This window comes from Terrapene carolina, unplaced genomic scaffold, assembly GCF_002925995.2.
Source record: "Terrapene carolina triunguis isolate 2854851 unplaced genomic scaffold, T_m_triunguis-2.0 Scaffold58, whole genome shotgun sequence".
In the NCBI taxonomy this organism is placed as follows: domain Eukaryota; kingdom Metazoa; phylum Chordata; order Testudines; family Emydidae; genus Terrapene; species Terrapene triunguis.
Genome location: NW_020664409.1, coordinates 40,117,570 through 40,139,674, shown reverse-complemented (window position 1 = coordinate 40,139,674; position 22,105 = coordinate 40,117,570). Strand labels below are relative to the sequence as shown.

At 40.7% G+C, this 22,105-nt stretch overlaps 1 protein-coding gene across 2 annotated transcripts in view; it reads left to right on the top strand.

Moving 5' to 3' along the window:
• The window catches only part of B4GALT6 (beta-1,4-galactosyltransferase 6), a 43,991-nt gene that overhangs the window by 11,093 nt on the left and 10,793 nt on the right, over positions 1–22,105 (top strand). The window contains exons 1-6 of one of the 2 annotated variants that reach the window (XM_024214657.2): positions 5,286–5,369; positions 6,085–6,201; positions 6,657–6,770; positions 18,576–18,700; positions 19,700–19,816; positions 21,361–21,548. In XM_024214657.2, coding sequence (XP_024070425.1) covers positions 6,102–6,201; positions 6,657–6,770; positions 18,576–18,700; positions 19,700–19,816; positions 21,361–21,548 — 644 coding nt within the window. In that variant the 5' untranslated portion in view covers positions 5,286–5,369; positions 6,085–6,101. Of the gene's footprint in view, positions 1–5,285; positions 5,370–6,084; positions 6,202–6,656; positions 6,771–18,575; positions 18,701–19,699; positions 19,817–21,360; positions 21,549–22,105 lie in introns of those variants that run through there. The other variant, XM_024214656.3, reaches the window with a different exon arrangement.

The window sequence follows — 22,105 nt, the reverse complement described above, 5'->3', positions numbered from 1 at the left end:
GGAGATTTCCTGAAAAGCTAGATACAAAAGCTTCAGACAAAGCAGAGAAGCTAGCAGGAAAAGCACCAGTTTGAACAGTTGGAATACAAAAGTGCTATTTTAAAGCTGACCACTTAAAGTAATATTCCTTGGTATTTTAAAGAATATTAGAGGTAGAGTAACCATAACTTCAAACATTCTCCTGGTGAGAATCTGACTCTCACTCTTGGGTCTCAGACCTTCAGTGTGAGAATGGCTGGGAACTCCCAAAACTTAAGGCTAAAACTTCTTAATGTGACTAGTGATTCTGAATCCTTCCCCATGGACTAAATCTCAATGCGGTGGGAAGGCTTGCATGCCCCCATGACCCTGAGAGCTGTGCTGGTGGCAGCATGACTCCTGGTATGGTGACCCATGCCAGACAAGAGCCAGCGTAAAGGCAGTCCACCAGCCCTCCTGTTTGGGGGTTGGGAGTGGGATAATACTCTACTCCTGTTTTGTTTTTGTTTTTTAAGTTTTTATGGGGATGTACGCTACTGTTTTTTAATCAAAATGTTGTGTGATACAATATCAAATACCTTACAGAACTTTTATCAGCCAAACTTGAAATCTCATCAAAAATATATCAAGTTAATTTGACAAGATCTATTTTTCATATACCCATGTTGATTTGCATTAATTGCATTACCTTTCTTTAATTTTTTTAAATTCAATCTTGTATCAGCTGCTCCATTATCTTGACAGAGATCAATGTCAGGCTTATAAATACCCGAGTCATCCCATTTACCCCTTTTAAATATTGGCACAACACTAGCTTTGTTGCAGCCTTCTGGAACTTCCCCTGTGCTCCAAATCAACATAAATAGTCCAGTGAGTGCCTCAGCTGTTTTTTTGAAAACTCTGGGATGCAAGTTATTTGCACCTGCTGATTTGAAAATAAATATCTTACTTTAGTATCTTCTGTTTCTAGTCTTTTTGAGATACTAGTGGAATGGAACGAGTGTTATCACCATATATTGAGGTTGTAGCCTCAGTTTCCCCCCCCATACAGAACAGAAATATTTATTTAATAGTTTTACCTCTTCTGGATTATTATTGATAATACTACCATTTCCATCTAGTAATGGACCAGTACCATTGTCAAGATTATTTTTGTTCTTAATATATTTAAAAAATCCTTCTTATTGTCCTTAACTCTCCTGGCCATGGATTCCTGTGTCCCTTTGTTTCCCGTATCATTTTTTTTTCTTTTACAATTTCTAGATTCTGATTTATATTCATTACTATCAAGTTGTCCTTTCTTCCATTTGTTAATATTTAAAAAAAAAATGTATAGCTGCCTTCACTTTCCCTCTATACCAGGTCAGTTTTTTTTAACCAGCAAGGTCTTCTTCCTCGGTTATGGTATTGTGGCTTTTTGGGCATCTTGTAAGGTGTTCTTAAATGACTTCCAATTATCATTCACATTTTTCTGATGAAATTCTTCCTCCTAGCAGATTTGGCTCAAAATTGTTTTCAGCTTTATGAAATTGCCTTATTAAAACACTAAGTGTCAGGGCTTTATTGGGCTTGCACATTATGAATATGTTCAAAACTTGATTACTTGTTCTTAACTACCATTTATTTTTAGTTCTGTGATCAGTTCCTCTTTATCTGTTAGGAACAAGGTCTAATAAGGAATTCCATCTTGTTGCTACACTTTTTGAGTTAGGATAGTATCATCTGTAATGTTTAGAAATTCCCAGGATGTTTTAGTTCTGGCAGTGTGAGACCTCTAGCAAGTGTCACTCAAATTGAAGTCCCCCATGATTACACAGTTTTTTGTTTTAAATATTACAGATAGATGCGTAAGGAGGTGGTCATCCTATTCCCTAGTGTGATTTGGTGGTCTGTCGTAGACACCAACTAATACCGCATTTTGTGCTTTATATCTGTTGGGCTATTGAACCATACCAGGTCAGACCAGTGGCCCATCTAGCTCAGTATCCTGTGTTCTGACAGTGGTCAATGCCAGATGTGGAGAAAGTGAATAAGGAAGTGTTGCTTACAGCTTCACTTAAGACAAGAACCAAGGATCACCCAATGAAATTCATAGGCAGTTTTAAAACAAACAAAAGGAAGTACTTCATACAACACACAGTCAACCTGTGGAATTCATTCCCAGGGGATGCAGTGAAAGCCAAAAGTATAACTGGGTTCAAAAAAGAATTAGATAACTTAATGGAGGATAGGTCCATCAATGGCTATTAGCCAAGATGGTCAGGGATGCAACCCCGTCCTCTGGGTGTCCCTAAACTTCTGACTGGCAGAAGCTGAGACTGGATGAGAGGGGCTGGATCCACTTGATAATTACCCTGTTATGTTCATTCCCTTTGAAGCATCTGGCATTGGCCACTGTCAGAAGACATGGTCATTCTTATTATTTTGAGTTATCAGTGACTCGGAAACAGGTAAAGCAATTTTTTTACATAAAGTGCCACTGGCCTTACCCTTTTGCCTACTTGATCCTTCCTAAATAGGTTATAACCATTGATTTTAATGTCCAATTGTGTGAATCATCCCACCAGGCTTCAGTAATACCAACTAGATCAAATTTATACTTCTGTAGTGTTGAACCCTTCTTTATTCTTTCAGAGAGAACCAGATGGCAAATGGTTTTCTTATCCCATGGGATGTATAGAGTTTAAAAAAAATTCTTATCCTGAATTTGGATGAAAGGTCAATCTCAATTTTTCATGATTTTTTTTTTAAAATGGGTTCATCAAAACATTTCATTTGGATTTTGACTCTTTTTTAAACATTTTTCTAATGTAAATTAACTCAAAATTTTGAAACAAAAGTAATTTTAGACTTCTCAAAATGACCTCTTTTGTTTAGAAATCAAAATGGGAAATTTATAGAAACTAACTCTTTTCCATGAACAGTTTTGGTTTTGATGACCTAACACTTTCTGATTGGAAAAAAATAAAATAAAAAAAATCCTACTAGCTCTGCTTTGCAGACCTTCATAACATGTCCCTTAATGAAGAGGGATTCAAAATCCTGCCTGGTTTTGTTAGGATGTTCTTTTTCTCAACTAGCCAAACTTTTATTTTTTATTCTTTTTATGCGGATGCAGCCTTAAATTTTGGGTTGCATTTGGCTTGTAGGCACCAGATCCCCTCTTTATTAAATTACAAAATGAAACAAACAAAACCCAAAACAAAATAACAGTAACAAAAAAATACTGATTATATAGCTTTGACCTCTATCTTCCTTGCTTTCTAATGTAGTATGCATTACTGATCTTTTTTTTAAATGGACATGTTCCTTGAATTGCTTACCATCATCACAGGATTTTCACTCTTTTAAGGGAAAACTAGTCACCTTGTTGTTCTGTATATTTGAAGGTATATGACACAGGATTTTCTTACTTCCTCTCAGGGTCTGGAGGTTTAATTTTTGAGTATGGAGTACAGAGCAACAGAGAAAAGAAATCTGGCTTGCAGCAAAAAGGAAGAAAAGAAAATTTTACATGTTGCAATGCTTGTTTTGGTGGAATCATATGGTCAAAATAGCAATTAATAATTTTAAATGCCCACTGCATTAAGACACATGAAAATGTATGTTTTAAATCAATTATAATGTGCTTGTGGCCTCATGCCTTTAGCCACCTGACTCCTGTATTAATCAGTCAATAAACACACATTGTCTTAAAGTTTGTTATACTTAGTACATACAGATGTCAAAGAGGACTGAACAGTTATATAGTAAAATTACATTGAAATGTCCAACCAGGAAAGAAGGAAATATGAAATCTAGCTTTCAGACACAAAAATAAAATCTTTGTTGATTTGCATCTATATATATATTGTGACAAAGTTCCTCCTCTATCTTGGTGGGTCCTGCGCTTATTGGCGGATTTTCTTGCCTCAGAGATTCACCATGTGGGTTGCGGGAACAGCCCAGAGACCTTCCCCTCTGGGAGAACCCACAGTCCAGGTCAATTGAGAGGTTTGGGGGGAACCCGGGCCTGCCCTCTACTCCGGGTTCCAGCCCAGGGCCCTGTAGACTGCAGCTGTCTATAGTGCCTCCTGTACCAGCTGCATGACAGCTACAACTCCCTGGGCTACTTCCCCATGGCCTCCTCCAAACACCTTCCTATTCTCACCACAGGACCTTCCTCCTGGTGTCTGATAACGCTTGTGCTCCTCAGTCCTCCAGCAGCACACCCTCTCCCTCTCCCTCTCCCTCTCAGCTCCTTGCGCCTCTTGCTCCCAACTCCTCACACCCCCACCACAAACTGAAGTGAGCTCCTTTTTAAAACCCAGGTGCCCTGATTAGCCTGCCTTAATTGATTCTAGAAGCTTCTTAATTGGCTCCAGGTGTCCTAATTAGCCCGCCTGCCTTAACTGGTTCTAACAGGTTCCTGATTACTCTAGTGCAGCCCCTGCTCTGGTCACTCAGGGAACAGAAAACTACTCATCCAGTGACCAGTATATTTGCCCTCTACCAGACTCCTGTACCCCACTGGTCTGGGTCTGTCACAATATATATGAATGAATGGTCAAGATGCTCAGTAATGCTTTCTAATCTGAGCGGAGAGGCCCCTGAGAGTGGTGAATGTTATAAAGGCAAGATTTTCAAAGCACTCCCCTCTTCTGATGGTGCTTGTTTGACATAAAGGAGATGATGGTTTTGGTATTAGTGTACTGCCCATCACCACCTCTGCCAACAAATTCATATAGATGTGAATAATATGGTGGACGGTATTCTCAATTGGTTTGCTTTGAAAATGGATTTTTAGCTGTTTTTTAATGCAGTTTAACAGCTGGAAATATGAGTCAGTGCCATGTGACCAGCCAGATTTCTGTTCAAATGCTTTTATTGGGGGGTCCTTATTAGTGACACTATGTTGCTATGCTGTAGTCAGTAGAGAAATTTTTCAAAAGCATGAGTCTTTGTATGCTTGGCATATGTGAAAGGACAGCGATGATCCACTTTGCTACCCGGTATGAAAACTGATTTTCAAAAGGAATTTGTCCATCCACTTGTAGATTACTGAAGTCATATGGATCCCATTTAGGCTTGTGCCTATTTAGAAGGCAACAGAACATTTCATCTTTCTGATTTGTGTGTCCGTCTCACTTTTCTATTCAGGCCAAAGATAGTATTATATGAGCTCTGTATATGGCTTTGATTACTGATCTGAGAGACAGGATTCTTGGTTCTGTTACTGATGTGCTGTCATCTTGTGTGAATCAGTTAAATTGTCTGTCTGTCTACCTGAGTTTACCAACCTGTAATGTCTCTAATAACTACTTCACAGGGAAACTGACTTTTAGTACAGCAGAGCCCTGTTTAGCTGATCTAATTGGGACCGGAGCCAGATTGGATAATCAAAAATTCAGGTAATCTGAAGAATGGGAAAGTGCGAGGCTGCAGCACCATCTAGAGACCACAGGAGATTACCCACTTCTGAACCTTTGTGTGCTGGTTCCTTGATTAATAAGGAGAGCCAAATAATGGAGGATTCAGTAAATAGGGTTCTACTGTATTTTGAGATTTTTCAATGATTGGTGTTATATAATTGTAAAATGGCATAGCTGCTGGTTAATACTTCCAGCTGGTGGTGAATGAACAGAGGTAAATCTTAGCATACCCTTACAAACAGTCAAGAAGTAGGAAATAGATGCTTTTGTGGGTTACGGTTATTTCTCTTCTAAAAATATTTTTCTCTCTCCTCTAAAATATAGATAACTTACTATGGGTAAATTGATTTTTAATGCTGTATCTTAATAGGTTTTTTGCAGGGTGGAGGAAAATGAAATTGTGTTAAGGTTTCAATTACTATTTATTAACTTGATATTTTTACCCTTTCAGTTAGGTCTAGGAATATGAATTAATGTTTTTCCTCTTGTCTGTATCTTGATTTTTACCCTAAATATTTTTAGGTTTTACTCTGTGTATCCTACTCTTGGTCTAATAGGTTTTTGAGGGCTAACCTTGAACTCCAAGATTGTTCAGTATTGATTTGATGACATTATACATTGGTAAATACTAAAATAAAATGAAATACTATTGAATTACGTTTAACATGAAATAGTCACTTTTGTGTTTTAACAGCAAACACCTATCTCTTTATGGTGCAAGCTCGAGGCATAATGTTGAGAGAAAATGTGAAAACAATAGGACATCTGATCAGATTGTACACTAATAAAAATGCTACTCTGAATGGCACAGGTAAGAATATTTCCTATTTAATTATTTTAAAAAAGTTGTCTGTTTCTTCATGACAATGACATAGCTTGTTTATACATAGGTTTACAAAAACCTAGATCTAAGCACCCTTCATTTCTCCCCTCCCCCCCATACTCTCCCAACTTTGAGGAGTAATAGGGAAGGGAAGAGTGGTTACTCTTTACAAAGTCACTTGTGAAACTGAAGTTAAGTTTTCTTTAAGAAATAGGTTTATCAAGAGCTGGGGTAAATAGATCAGAATTCATGAGGATCAACTTGATAATGATTCAGAGAATGTTTTTATCTTCACTGTCAGAACTTGCAGCAAACATAAAGTTTATGCAGTGATGTCAGGATAAGATGCAAAACAGTCCCCCCCAGCATAGTGATATATTGATGAGAAGCCATTGGGAAACTTTCATTTTTACAAGAATAAACGGTTTTTTTTTTTCTTTAAGATTATCCTGAAGGCAACAATTCCAGTGACTATCTTGCTCAAACAACAATGTATCTTCCAGAAAACTTCACATATTCTCCTTACCAGGCTTGTCCAGAAAAGCTGCCTTACATGAGTAAGTTTATAATATCACCTTAATTTATATCCTTATCTATTACATCTGGTTCTGTTAAACCAGAATGCAAACTGTTAACCAGAATTTTAAAACTCTAACATATATAATAATGCTTAGCAGAATTTGGCCCAATATTCTGACTAATACCTAATGTTTTGATATACATTTTCTTCTGTGTAATGCGTTCTGGCATTTGTTCCACAATTAAGACAGTATTCAACACCTACAGTTAGAGTGCATCTTTTGTTATATACCGCTTTCTTGAATTAGAGGCTTTGGGGAATTGTTACCTAGAATTTTTGGAGGTGAGAGTATTCTTGGTGGAAAATTGAATGAGACAAAAACAAGTTGCCTACATTTTCATCAGTTAATCAGAATTGCACCAATACTTGAGAAGCTGCATAAGATAGCAAAGTGAGTGCTTCAGAAGGTAAAAAAGTCTTAAATCCTGTTATAACTGAGCAGGCAACGGTTTCATAAAATGTGAAAAAAACATGAAAATAATTCATATGAAAAGTTGAGAAGATTAAGGTTTCAAAGTGAAGTACTTAAAAATTAAAAAGCAACAAAAGTTGCTCATACAACCTTATTTCTTTTCTCATGTGTATATACACTCAAAAACTCCTTTTAGCATTAGATTAAAATCTTAGCTTAAATTCTGTTGTATTTATTTAGCTGGAATAAATGGGCCAAAGGTGTTAACATAATCCAGTCACTGTCCAACATTAAATAGTGTTAAACAAGGTTCGGGGTTTGGTATACGGAGACTTCAGCCTGCTTAGTACGATGGCAAACATACCATTAAAAATCCTTTTAACCTTTATTTAAAAATAAAGAAAAAACAGTTAAAGCATTTTAAATGTAAAGTTTTAAATAAGGTTTTCATTTTAACAGCACGCTTTGTTCCCTTTCCCTTTAGCTAGAGAGAATTTTTAAAAGGAAACCTCCCCTTGTTTGACGGTCTCTGTTTTACAAAAGATTGTAATAACTGTCCCTTTGGGGGAAAAAGCAGACATTAGTTGAGATAGGCTATAGTTGTGGTTGTTAGTGTGTTGATCCCATTTCATCCCAGGTCGTGCTTGGGTTTCTGCTGGAGTGGTAGAAGTGGCAGTGTTATCTGGGTCCCTCTCGCTGGCCCAGTCTGGTGAGGACATTTCTCAGGATTATGATTAGGGCAAAGAAAGTCTCTGGTCCCAGGAGATGATGAGGGTGGCAGCCCTGGTGGTGAAGTTTGTTCCAGTAGCCTCTGTCCGGTCTTCTGAATTTCCTCCCAAAGTTTCTTTCTTTCAGGACCCACAAAGGGAATGGTGGCTGGAATAGCCCATACCCTCATTATTTTGTCCACCAAAAATGCCTGATGTCTGACACACCAATTTTGGTTAATTAATTTCTGGTTCCATGTTTTCTGTTTTTTACCAAGCATGAATTCAGTATCCTCTTTGAGTTATATCAACATGGCCTTTTAGTTTGGACTAATTTAGTCTCTTTGTCGTATACTCTTGCATTGCTGTTAACATTCATTATTGAAAGCAGCTTGACTATAACAACAAATGTTAGAAAGTTTTTTAACATTTTTATGAACTTTCATTATCTCTAGCCTCTGTTTGCCGGCTACAGGGGATGGATCACTTGATTACATGTTCATTCCCTCTGAAGCACTTGGCATTGGCCACTATTGGAAGACAGGATACTGCGCTAGATGGACCATTGATCTGACCCACTATGGTCATTCTTATGCTTTTACAATTGAATTTACAACTAGAGTAAATTTGTAGGCCCAATTATCACAACATTTCTCTAAAAACTTTGACACAGGAAAGGGCTACTGTGTTGTGACCATGATATGATTGTACACTAGTTACATATTAATTTAGAAAAATGTTTTAATTACCTCTTATGATTCAATATTATCAAAATTTTATTGTTGATTATGTACTATTTGTATCTTATGACTTCACAAATACAAAGATTGTTTTTAGATAATCTAAGCACTATACCCAGACTTACAGACACTCTTTTCTCAACTTATGTATTATATAATTTTTTTAACATTAGCGTTAATAAAAATTTTAAATCTGTAAAAACAGAAATTCCAAGCTAACTTTCAGAAATCTCTCAACTTGTCTTCGAGACTAAAAATGTATTTTTTAACCCTCCTGCTAAAAAGTCAGTCTCAAGAGCTGTGCAATAACATAATTACCCATTAGTATATTAAATTCTCTCAAATCCATATTACACGTAATGGTATCTGACAGTCTAAGATTTCTGGGTAGTTACCTATTTTTAAAAATAGATTGGATATAAAAGGACTAATCAATACAAGTAGATAGGACATATTTGGCAAGTCAATAGTTAAAAATACAGAAACTGCTTCTGACTGAAAAATGAGATGAGTTGAAAAAAAGTTATATCTATTGTTAATTGATTGAATTAATGTTTTAATTTTACCTTACTGCACCAATATTACAAATTCATCTTAATTGAAATTACTACTTTATGACTTAAGGAATTTAGCTAAATGACAAGTAGGTATGGGACTGTACTGATAAATTAATGTTAAAACTGAACTGCCTAAAAAAAATGATAAACTTTGTAAATGTACAGGGTGTATTTGATTTAAAACAAATTTAAATCATCTCTTTAAACTACTCAACGTAAATGAGACATTCTTATGCCCATCTTCATCTTTTCACCTCACTAAATCATTCTTGAAGCAGGCAGTGAAGACTACTGTGCCTGGAATCAAGTGCACTTTGACACAGTTTCAGGTTAGCTAGGTCAGTTGCCTTTCTTTACCTATCTGAAGTTAACCTGGGGACCCTGATCCTGGAAGAGATACTGTCTGGTCATATTTTGCCCCAAACTTATGCTCTTAAAATACACATAGGGATTTTGCAGATATCAGCTGGTGACCTCTAGAACCGCTGGTTGAGAACTGCTGTATTAGAGCATAACCTGAAACAGAATATCTTTCTGCAGCTCAGTGTTTTCCACAATTCCGAGACATCTGGGCTGCTCCTCTCCATGCTGCAGCTCACAAAGGCAATCCATAGTTGCTGTGCTATGTGTGCTAGCCACACCCTTCTGCTCTTGCTTGCTGCCAGTTTCTCTGCCTTCATGGCATTGGTCAGTTGGCAGTTTTAGCTGCTTCTGCTTTCTTTTGTTTTTTCCTCTTCTGTTTTTGGGCAGTAGCAGGCAGGATCTTCTACCTAACCCTTTCTCCTCCTGCCTGGGTTGAATTTCAGCATCTTGGCCCTGGTCTACACTACTTGTTTAGGTCGAATTTAGCAACGTTAGATCGATTTAACCCTGCACCCGTCCACACGACGAAGCCATTTTTGTCAACTTAAAGGGCTCTTAAAATTGATTTCTGTATTCCTCCCCGACGAGGGGATTAGCACTAAAATCGACCCTGCTGGGTCGAATTTGGGGTAGTGTGGACGCAATTCGATGGTATTGACCTCCGGGAGCTATCCCAGAGTGCTCCATAGTGACCGCTCTGGACAGCACTCTCAACTCAGATGCACTGGCCAGGTAGACAGGAAAAGCCCGGTAAACTTTTGAATTTCATTTCCTGTTTGGCCAGCATGGCGACCTCAGAGGTGACCATGCAGATCTCATCAGCATAGGTAACCATGGAATCCCAGAATCGCAAAAGAGCTCCAGCATGGACCGAACGGGAGGTACTGGATCTGATCGCTGTATGGGGAGAGGAATCTGTGCTATCAGAACTCCGTTCCAAAAGACGAAATGCCAAAACACTTGAAAAAATCTCCAAGGGCATGAAGGACAGAGGCTATAACAGGGACCCGCAGCAGTGCCGCGTGAAACTTAAGGAGCTCAGGCAAGCCTACCAAAGAACCAGAGAGGCAAACGGCTGGTCCGGGTCAGAGCCCCAGACATGCCGCTTCTATGATGAGCTGCGTGCCATTCTAGGGGGTGCCCCTACAACTACCCCAGCCCTGTGCATGGACTCCGTCAATGGATTCTCACGCAACAGGGATGCGGATTTTGGGGATGAGGAAGATGATAGCACATAGCAAGCAAGCTGAGAAACCGTTTTCCCCGAAAGCCAGGAACTGTTTATCACTGGGATCTAGTACCCTCCCAACACACCGAAGGTGGGCTCCCAGACCTAGAAGGTGGAAAAGGGACCTCTGGTGAGTGTACCTTTGTAAATATAATACATGGTTTAAAAGCAAGCGTGTTTAGTGATTAATTTTCCCTGAAGACTTGGGATACATTCGCGGCCAGTACAGCTACTGGAAAAGTCTGTTAACGTGTATGGGGATGGAGCTTAAATCCTCCAGGGACATCTCAATGAAGCTCTCTTGGATGTACTCCCAAAGCCTTTGCAAAAGGTTTCTGGGGAGGGCAGCCTTATTCCGTCCTCCATGGTAGGACACTTTACCACGCCAGGCCAGTAACACGTAGTCTGGAATCATTGCATAACAAAGCATGGCAGCGTATGGTCCCGGTGTTTGCTGGCATTCAAGCAACATCCGTTCTTTATCTCTCTGTGTTATCCTCAGGAGAGTGATATCATTCATGGTCACCTGGTTGAAATAGGGGAATTTTATTAAGGGGACATTCAGAGGTGGCCATTCCTGCTGGGCTGTTTGCCTGTGGCTGAACAGAAATCATCCCCACTGTTAGCTATGCGGTAGGGTGAGGGGTGAAGTGATCATCTTAGAGAATTGGGTGTGTGTGGGGTTTAGTTGGGTTTGTGCTGCACATTAACCCGAAAACCGGAGCCCCTCCTTTTAAATGGCCAACCCATTTTAAATGGGTGCTTGGTATGTGAAATGAGGGCACTGCTGTTTGAAACCATTCCCACATGTTATGAAGGTTAAAGAAGCCAAAAGACTGTGGCTTACCATGGTTGCCTGCAAGCTGAATTCTGTTGCCCGCCGGCCCTGCGTGTGTGATCTCTTACACCAAACCTGCAGGCCCTCAATATAAGAGGCAAAATGTGACCTTGTAAAGAAAGCACACGTGCTATGTAATGTTAACAGCTTGGTTCACCGTGAAAGAGTCTACTCATTGTTCTCTAAAATGTCTTTTTAAAGACTACACTCCCTTTTTTTCCCTCCCGCAGCTGCAAATGTTTCAACACTCCCCGTATCATCTCCGTCCCAGAGGTTAGCGAAGATTAGAAGGCGAAAAAAACGCACTCGCGATTAAATGTTCTCTGAGCTCATGCAGTCCTCCCTCACTGAAAGAGCCCAGCAGAATGCGTGGAGGCAGACTATGTCAGAGTGTAGGAAAGCACAAAATGAAGGCGAGGACAGGTGGCGGGAGCAAGAGAAGAGGTGGCGTCAGCGTAATGAGAGGAGGCAGGAAGCAATGCTTAGGCTACTGGAAGATCAAACTGATATGCTCCGGTGTATGGTTGAGGTGCAGGAAAGGGAGCAGGAGCACAGACCGCCGCTGCAGCCCCTGTGTAACCAACCGCCCTCCTCCCCAAGTTCCACAGCCTCCTCCCCCAGATGCCCAAGAACGCGGTGGGGGGCCTCCAGGCACCCAACCACTCCACCCCAGAGGACTGCCCAAGCAACAGAAAGCTGGCATTCAATAAATAAGTTTTGAAGTACCGTGTGGCCTTGTCCTTCCCTCCTCCCCTCCTGTACCACCGCACCCGGTGCTTCCCTCCCGGGCTACCTTTGCAGTTATCCCCCCCATTTGTGTGACAAATTAATAAAGAATGCATGAATTTGAAACAACAGTGACTTTATTGCCTCTGCAAGTGGTGATCAAAGGGGGGTGGGGGTGGGGAGGATGGTTGGCTTACGGGGAAGTAGAGTGAAACAAGGGGATGGGTTTTCATCAAGGAGAAACAAATCAACAAAGGGGGTGGGTTTGCATCAAGGAGAAACACACACAACTGTCACACCGAAGCCTGGCCAGTCATGACACTGGTTTTCAAAGTCTCTGTGATGTGCAGCGCACCTTGCTGTGCTTTTCTAATCGCAAACAGCCTAGTCAGCAAACAGCGCCAGCAAGATTTTAAATGTCCAAAGGCACATTCTGCCACCATTCTGCACTTGCTCAGCCTATAGTTGAACTGCTCCTTACTACTGTCCAGGCTTCATGAGCCATGGGAGCAAGGGATAGGCTGGGGTAGGTGCGACCGCACGGTGCTGCCGGCTGGGAGAGCAGCCTGAGGCAGAAGCCTCTAGCTCGCTTGATATTCCAGGCAGGACTGAATCTCCATTAAACTTAAAGAAGGAAATGACCTGCTGTCACTCCCATTTATGTCCAGGTGCCCCCGACTGACCTCACCAAGGTCGGCCAGGAGCAACCAGGAGACAGCAGCAGACGGTGCAATACGGCTGCTAACCGTCTTTGCTAACTTGCAAAGGCAAGGAACTGCTGCTGTGTAGCAATGCAGTACCGAGTCTGTCAGCAGCACCCAGGAGACGTACGGTGGCACTGAGCTGAGCAGGCTCCATGCTTGCCGTGGTAATGTCGTCTGCACAGGTAACCCATGAAAAAAGGCGAGAAACGATTTTTTGCCGTTGCTTTCACGGAGGAAGGGAAGGAGGGAGGGGGGTCTGACGACATGTACCCAGAACCACCCGCGACAATGTTTTTGCCCCATCAGGCATTGGGAGCTCAACCCAGAATTCTAATGGGTGGCGGAGACTGCAGGAACTGTGGGATAGCTACCACACTGCAACACTCCAAAAGTCAACGCTAGCCTCATTACTGTGGTCGCACTCCGCCGACTTAATGTGCTTAGTGGGGACACACACAATCGACTGTATCAAATTGATTTCTAAAAAATCGACTTCTATTAAATCGACCTAATTTCGTAGTGTAGACATATCCTTGGTGACTAAACTGCAGCAGCAGTTCCACCCTGCCAGGTTCTCTGCCTCCCCTCCCTCCCTGGCATGGCAGAACAGGTAAGGAAGCGCCAGTTCAAGTCCAAAAATCACTCTATTTGCAAGGCAGCCTTCACAGACTCAGCAGACAGTGAGGTGTGCCCTGCCTACGCCCAGTCAACCAATCTTAGCTCCATTAGGGCACAGGGATCCGAGCTTGACAGGCTTACAGGGTCCGCTACCTGCCCGAGTAGCCGCAACTTTAACCTGGGAAAACTGAACCTGAAGCCACAGAACCGAGCAGGGAGAGGCTTGAAGGATGAGGACCCCCCCATCCAGCTGCCCAGGGTACTCCTGAAACTCCGAAGAGAACAGCCTTGTGGGGCTACAGGTCTTCACCCCCTCTCCCTACACCAACTCTTAAAATGACTCTTTCCCTGGGGAAAGAAGCAGGTCTAATAAACAGCCCTTTTCACTCCCAATTTGAGCCTTCTCTAGGGGCTGGGACCCTGCAGGGGTGGATTGAGACAGAGAGCTCTATAGAGGTCTTCAGATGTTCTGGAAGGCACACTATAAAAGACCTCATCAGAGCCACAACAGAGGTCATTGACCTGCAAGTCAGGCTACAAGGGCAGAGAAACCAAAAAAGGGAAGACAAACAGGAGGCACATGCCTTCTGACTTGTCCTCTTTATCCTCCCCCTCCTCCACAGTAGAACAACTATGGGGCTCTGAATATGAGCAGGGGAGACACAAAAAATATTCTTACCCTCTAAAAAGTTTGTGTCCACCATACAGATACAGCCTGAACAAGTTCCTGAGAGCAAGCCTGAAAGCAAATTCCTGCCTTCAGAATCCTCTTCTGAGGCAGCTATTCCTCTGCACTCCTCCTTTGAGGATGTGGTCATAGAGGAGTGGGAACAAGCCTGACAAAGGCAAACATATCAGTAAAAATGACCTCCAGTTCTACAGATTGCAGGAGCCAAAAAACTCCATTGCTGAGGTCCCAATGCTAAATGCTGTTATTGAAACCCTAGTAAGGGGCATGGTTATCCCCTCAAGGAAAATTCTACCCTAAGGATCACACAGAAAGGAAAGTGGAGGACACACTCAAAAAAGACTTTGAGACCTCTTTGGCTACCTGAAAGACCATCTCTGACAGCAACATGCTTTGCTAGGGCATCTCTCTTCTGGCTGGAGGATCTCATGGATCTAAGGAACAGAGATCACCCTGATTCCAGCCCTACTCTTTAAAAAAAAAAAAAAAAAAAAATCTCCTTAGCAACAGCATTTGTAGCGCTTCACAGTTCAGTGAATGTATCAAGCTTGTCAGCCAGAGCCATGGCAAGATAGCTCAGCAGACGGGTGCCAGGTGTGGTTCTGCCTTGAAAAATGAATTCCCATTCTAAACAGGTTCTATGCTTAGGAAAGTTTATAGTCTCCATCCTGTTCGAGGAAAAGCTGGAGCAACTAGTGGTGGAAAACATGGCGAAATCTGGGCAGACCCTCCTGGCCTCAGTAACTTACATTCAGATAGGGACATCTTTCATCCATCTTCCTTGCAGAAGTACCAATGAAGGGACAGCAGCTTCTCCAATAGTAAATCCTGGAATCAAGGTTCTAGGAGAAGGCCCAGAGACTGCTCCACAGCCTCCAAGGCCACCTTATGACAATGACTGGATGTGCGCACACCCATGGCTGAAGCTAGAAGGCAGAATTTCTCCCTTCACAGAGCAGTGGTATGCATCCACAGCAGACAAGTGGGTGAGGGATATAGTGAGCTGAAGTAGTCCCTTAGGATGAGATGGAGCCCTCAACTCTTCTTCATCCAGTCCCCATAAAACACAAGCTGATCCAGAATGAGATTTCTTATCTGGAAGTAAGAGTATTAGAAAGTGTGCTCTCAGAAGAGAGATTCTTAGGGTTTTACTCCATCTTCTGTATACCCAGAAGAGTATCAGGGTGGGGGCCATCTTCTGCCGCAAGAGGCTCAACATATGGATGAGAAAGACAAAGTTCTGAATGGAGATCTTGGCCTCAGCACTCTCCTCCTTATTTCAAGGAGACTCCTTGATGTCAGTGTATGCCTATCTCCATATCCTCGTAAGGTCATGTAACCACAGACTCCTGAGATTCACTTATGGAAAAACTATTACCAGAATCAAATGCTCCCCTTTGGACTGTCTTCGGTCCCCGGTGTCTTTACAGAGGTGCTGGTAGTGATCAGGCGTAGGGCACAAGATATCCACCTATGTCCCTTCCTCGACCACATCCCTTCCCAAGCCAAAGTGCACAAAGCCACAGCTCTGAGTCTGGACTTTCTGAAAGTTAATGGCTTCGTCATCAACATCAAAAAGAGCTCCCTGATTCCTTCAACCAGCATCTCTCACCGGGGAGTAGATACAGAAACCCTGATAGCAAAAATCTGTCACCTGAAAGATTCCAGAAGATCCAGGATCTTAACAGTTTTTTGCGAACTGTAGATGTCCTGCTATAGCATGGCATCTTCAGCTTCTGGGCTTTCTGGTATCGTGAATAGGAATTTGGGCAAGATCGCACATCTGGTGCCTTTAAACCTTCCTCCTGAGAACATGCAACCACTTGCTGGAACACATGAAAGACCAAGTGCAAGTCTAAATCCAGATATTAAGCTCCCTAGAATGGTGGACTTTCCATGTTAATGTCTGCAAAGGCCTGCCTATATGTCTTCAAGAGCCTCTTGTCCTTACTACCAATGCTATACTGGAGGGCTGGAGTGTTCATCTGGGTTTTCAAACCACCCAGGGAACCTCAAGCCTGGAGAAAAAAGATACAGCATGAACCTTCTAGAACTCAGAGCAGGCAAGCTAGAAATGTGAGTTTTAGATCTTCCTGGAAAGAAATCACGTATGGTTTAGTCAGACAACACAACTACAGTCACATGCATAAACAGCAAGAAGCCCAAAGCTACACACAGAAGCAATGGAAATAATGAAATGGGCAGAGCAATCTCTTCTGTCCCTCAGAGCAATCCACATAAAAGGAGAACTGACCCAGAAGGCAGGTTGTCTCAGCAGGCATAAGTTCAACAATCTGGAGTGATGCCTGTATGAGGAGCTCTTTGGACTGACCTCGAGGATGTTCAGTCTTCCTTCAGCCTCTTTGTTTGTGAGCTGCAGAAACACAAAGAGGCTGAGGTACTACACCATGGAGACAGGTCCCGAATCTCTGAGAATGGAAGACCTTTTGCACAAATAGCCAGAGGGCCTACTTTATGCATGACCACCTTTTCCCCTCCCGGGGAAAGTGATTCAGAAAATAAACAGGGAGCAGGTGAAAGTCATGTTGATAACTCCCTATTGACCAAGGAGACATGGTTTTCCAACCTGATAGGACCTGATACTGGAATCTCCACTATAATTATCTTCTCCGAAGGGAGACCGTTTATCTCCCAAGGCCCATTTCTCAATTCAGATCCAGTCTGGCTTTAGCTGACAGCCTGGCTAATGAAAGGGAAGCCTTAACAATCCTAGATGTATCTTCCAAAGTTCTCAAGACCTTGCTAGCATCCAGGAGAGCCTTAACTGTAAACGCATACCCTTCCAACTTGTCCAGGTTCAGTGAGTGGTGCCAAGACAAACAGTATGGACCCCAGGAATCTGGGGATTCCAGCCATTTTGGTCTTATTCCAGAAAGGTGTAGATAAGGGCCTTCAGTCCAGCACCACAGTGTGTCAAATTTAGGTTTCTGTTCTTAGCTGCATCCTTTTCATGGGGTCTGTGGGATCCTTGGCAGAGAACCCTAGATCTCCAGATTCCTCAGGGTTGTCAGGCTGGCCAGCCAACTTTCAGACCAATTTTTCCAAAATGGGATCTACCACTGGTTTTGAAGGCTTAACAGATCATTCCTTTGAGCACCTTACTTCAGTGACTGCCTTCTTCCTGTTGATAAAAACCGGTTTTTCTGGTCATTATCACCCCAACTAGACGGGTATCAGAGCTGGCAGTGTTATCAATGCAAGAATCTTACTGTGTGTTTCATAATGACAGGGTGGTGCTGAGAACTCTTAAGGTCTTTTCTTCCTGGGAAAAGTCATCCTTCATTCTGTCTGAAGCGGCAACATCTGACAGAGAAATGACACAACTTAGATGTTGTGAAACAACACAGCTTCATCAGATTGTTTTACATTTTGTTTTCGGGTCTTAGTCTGCTACTGTTCCTTAATTTGTCTCACTTCCTTCTACTCTTTCTCCCTCTTTTGGGTGGGCTGCTTACTACTTTTCATCAGTTATGGTGATCCAGACTAGAGGTTTATGAATGTATGGAGGGATTAGGCAAATTCAGTTTACTGTAAATGTCTTCTTGTAACAGGGAAGAGTCTATATATTTCCCCCCAAGGTAGCATATACTTTTATGTTTGTAATTATTTAGGTTTAAAACTTCAGAAGTTTAGAGAATGGAGATGTGTATTTCTCTATTTCTATGTAAGGGGAACTGTGAAGGTACCCGGAATTTCAGTATCAGATTAGTGCCTCTGTGTGTGGTAGTGTGGGCACAGTTAACTAACTACTGTGACTTCTAGAGAAGGTGATTCTTTATTATGAGAAGACACACTTATGGTAAGTTTACTTTGTCTACTAAATGTCTTGTTGCAAAATTTGGGTAAAATGTATCAGTATGATTAGAAGTTTTAGCTCTATTTTAACTATTGTAGACTGTTCTATAAAAACAAAATTATAGAATTCTTTTACAGGCTTTTGCAGAGGAATATCTTTTTAATTTCGTTGGAAAAAACTAAACTCCATTCCTATATACACTAAATATTCTGGAAGAAATGAGTCAGAACTAGGATTCTTTTTACCAATAGGTACCGTAATCAAAATAACCATTTATTGGATTACTTCTATACAATGTCTCTGGTGGATCAAATTAAAAACACGTTAGACTTATACATTTTAATTAAAATGAATAAATATTTTTCATATTTCTCACTACATTAGGAGGCCTTATCAGCATCAACATGAGTGAAATTAGTTTTGATGAAATTCAGGAAGTATTTTCAAAGGATTTAGACATTGAGCCAGGTGGTCATTGGAAACCAAAAGATTGTAAACCACGATGGAAGGTGAGACAAAGTTCCTTACTGACCTCCTTTCCACTAATTGTTTTCCAGCTTATTGAGAATATTTGAAAACTACAAGCATCCATTCTTAGAAATTTAAATCTTTGTGCTGGTCATTTGATCCAAGAAGGGTAATTTAAATATTGCCATGAACCTTCACAAAATTTCAGTACTTGAAAACATATCTACAGAGAAGTTAAGGACATTTTTGGTATTTGTGTAGGCATTTTAATATATAACAGGGGAGACCAAACTTATTGGCCTTCTGAGCTGCGTACGACAATCTTCAGAAGTTCGGGAGCCAGGGCACACCTGCCGGGGTCCGGGGCTTAGTGCTTCAGCCCTGCTCCTGCTGAAGCCCTGAGCCCCAGCAAGTGTGCTCTGCAGGGCTGAAGCCCCAAAACCCCTCTCCCCACTGGGCAAAGCCCCTACCACACCACCCTGCTGCAAGGCAGAGGTCTCGAGCTCCCCCTAGTCTGGTAGTGGAGAATGGGGGGATGCACGGGGGGCTCCGTGAGCTGCACTTTAATGGTAAAAGAGCCGCATGTGGCTCGTGAGCCAGTTTGGCCACCCCTGATATATAAACATGAATTCATTATTTCTGTGTTCCCATCGTGAATATACACAGATTAGAACATTTCTCATGAGAACAATGAATGTAGTCAAAAAGGTATTGCCTTAATCAGTGGTGACTCTTCCTAGTATGTTCAGTCCTTTGGTTCAATAAATTGCTTACAATAAACTGTGATTGGACATCAGTATTACCCCTTAAAGTCACTTGTAGACTCATTCACTAGAAAAATGCATCATAGTTTTGTATGTAAAAAGGACTGCCTTGTTTAGCTGCTTTCTAGAGGAGCACGAAAAGTTGTAGAAGAGTTCACCAATTCAACATTAAGGCTAAAACACTGAAAAATCCATAACAGATTTAATTTAACCCATTATGATTTTAAAATACTCATATCATCTTAACATTACTCTCTAATCTGATTTATTTTGCAGGTGGCAATCCTCATTCCTTTTCGCAATCGCCATGAACATCTTCCGATTTTTTTCCGGCACCTCATACCTATGTTACAGAAGCAACGGTTGGAATTTGCCTTTTATGTTGTTGAACAAGTGAGTCTTTAATTAGAATAATATATCAAAATTAACTCCTTGGAACTTCCTCACTGATTGGGGTCTGATGTTGCTATTGAATATTCTGTGAATCAGGAAATCTCAACTTCTGAAACTAAACATTTAAGCAGTTACATTCTGATCCATTAAGTAAAATACAAACAAAAAACCCTCAACTCTTTTTTCTCAGATTTATTGGTGATCAGTGACATCTTATTTCTCTTAAAATATAGAGCAGTATTTTTATAGCTGTTAACATTAACCTCATTGAATCTATTGTATACAAAGTTAAGGCTTGTAGTGTAAAATCATTATCTTTGCAGTTATAAAAATTAAAAATTGATATTTGCAAAGGAATTTGAGGGCAGGGACTAATAAAGGGCTACACAGATTTACACCTCTAGATTGCATATTCTTATCTAACTCAAATCTATAGTTACCAAAAGTAGTTATCATTTGAAGGTTGTCCATTTGGCTGTCATTAAATGAATTGGTGGACTCTGTCTAGTTCTTACTGAATATGTGATCACATTACAAATGTTACCAGCTAGTACCCTGAAAGGTAGTCTCATCATAAATGCATACACTTCAATTGGTTTGGAGAATGACTGACCCCCGGAAGATTCTATCCCTTCAAAACAGGGTTATGGCACATTGGTGGGGCAGTTTGTGAGGAATTTGCTCTGCTGTTGGCAGTATTATATTAATAGCTGATCTATACATTAATTACATGATTTAGGTTTCCAGGACAGTGAATTCTGCATCTTTCACATACATACATACATTCAGTCTTTAATGGAAAAAGAATAAGGGAGAGTGAGGAAATGGGTGTTCTTAAAAAGATCTAATTACATGATAATTTTCTGATACTAAAAAGGCTTGTAAACTAATTTTTTTCAGTCTTCAGGGAGCTGCTCCTCAAATTCCATTTTTTTATTTAATAAGATTAAATAATGTTGAAAATTTAAAAAGGTTTTTAATAAAATTATCTAACAAGATTTTATCAGGCTATGGACATATGTCCTATCACAAGGTTAACTTACTGTAAACATGTAGCAAAGTATTTCATACTAGTTGAAATTCATAAATACTGTGTGCTTTGTTTTAACAAGATACATTTTTGAGTGGTTAAACATTGTTCCCAACTTTGGTATTGCATTAGTGATTTGGTATTGCATTTATACTTCGGCATAAAACTTAACTGCAACTTGTACTTGAAGATAAGTATCAGTGCTCCTTATAGTATTGGTGCTTATGATTGATTTGGTGCAATGTTTCTTAATGTAAACTAAATAGAAGTTTTAAGTTCTTGCTCTTCAAGGGCAGGAATTCTAGAGGGAGGATTTTTCTTTAATTGCACAAAATGGAGTTGGTGAAATACTGCTATTCTTGCTGCTGCTGTGATTAAATGAAAGCATAACAAGCCTCGGTATCAACACACCCTTTTCTTTCTAATACGAGGGGGGCTGGTAAATTTCCTGTATATCAAAGTAGTGTCTACTTGCTCTTGCCTTATTCGGTTTCTCCTTTGTTTCCGCATAAAGAGTGGTACACAACCTTTTAACCGTGCAATGCTCTTTAACGTTGGCTTCAAAGAGGCTATGAAGGATGTTGCCTGGGACTGTGTAATTTTTCATGATGTGGATCATTTACCTGAAAATGACCGAAATTATTATGGATGTGGAGAGATGCCACGTCATTTTGCAGCAAAGCTGGACAAATACATGTACATGTAAGTATTGCAGTTCACCTTTCCTGTCTTAAAAGATGCAGAAATGTCTTTTGAATGTGCACATAAAAAACCCTTAGCCGTAGTTAACATTCAACCTACAAAAATGTAAGATTTTAACCAACAGATATGCCATTTTCTTACTCTAAATGTTGTACAAGCTATTAACTGATAGTATCATAAAAGGAAAGAACAGAAGGGAAAGTTTTTAGTTTTTGTATTTGAGAAGCTACTAGTATAGAGACACCACCTCCTTTAGCACCGTCTTTGTTACTAAATGGTTATATAAAATACATGTAGCAATAAAGGCAAGCTGCTCTTGATAATATATTTCTGCTTTGTAGAAAAGCTCGTCTACCTTTGTAGAAATATTCTGAGTGTTGGTTTTATGTTCACTACCCTGATGTAATTACAGCTCTCAAAAGGTCTCTGTTGCTTTCATAAACTTTTAATATTGGCTTCTAAAATAGCTCTATGTTTTCATCTATCTAACTGTTGTAATAGGGCGTCAGTACTTATTTCCTTCCAATGTGTGCCTTCTTGAGATGTCTCTTACCATC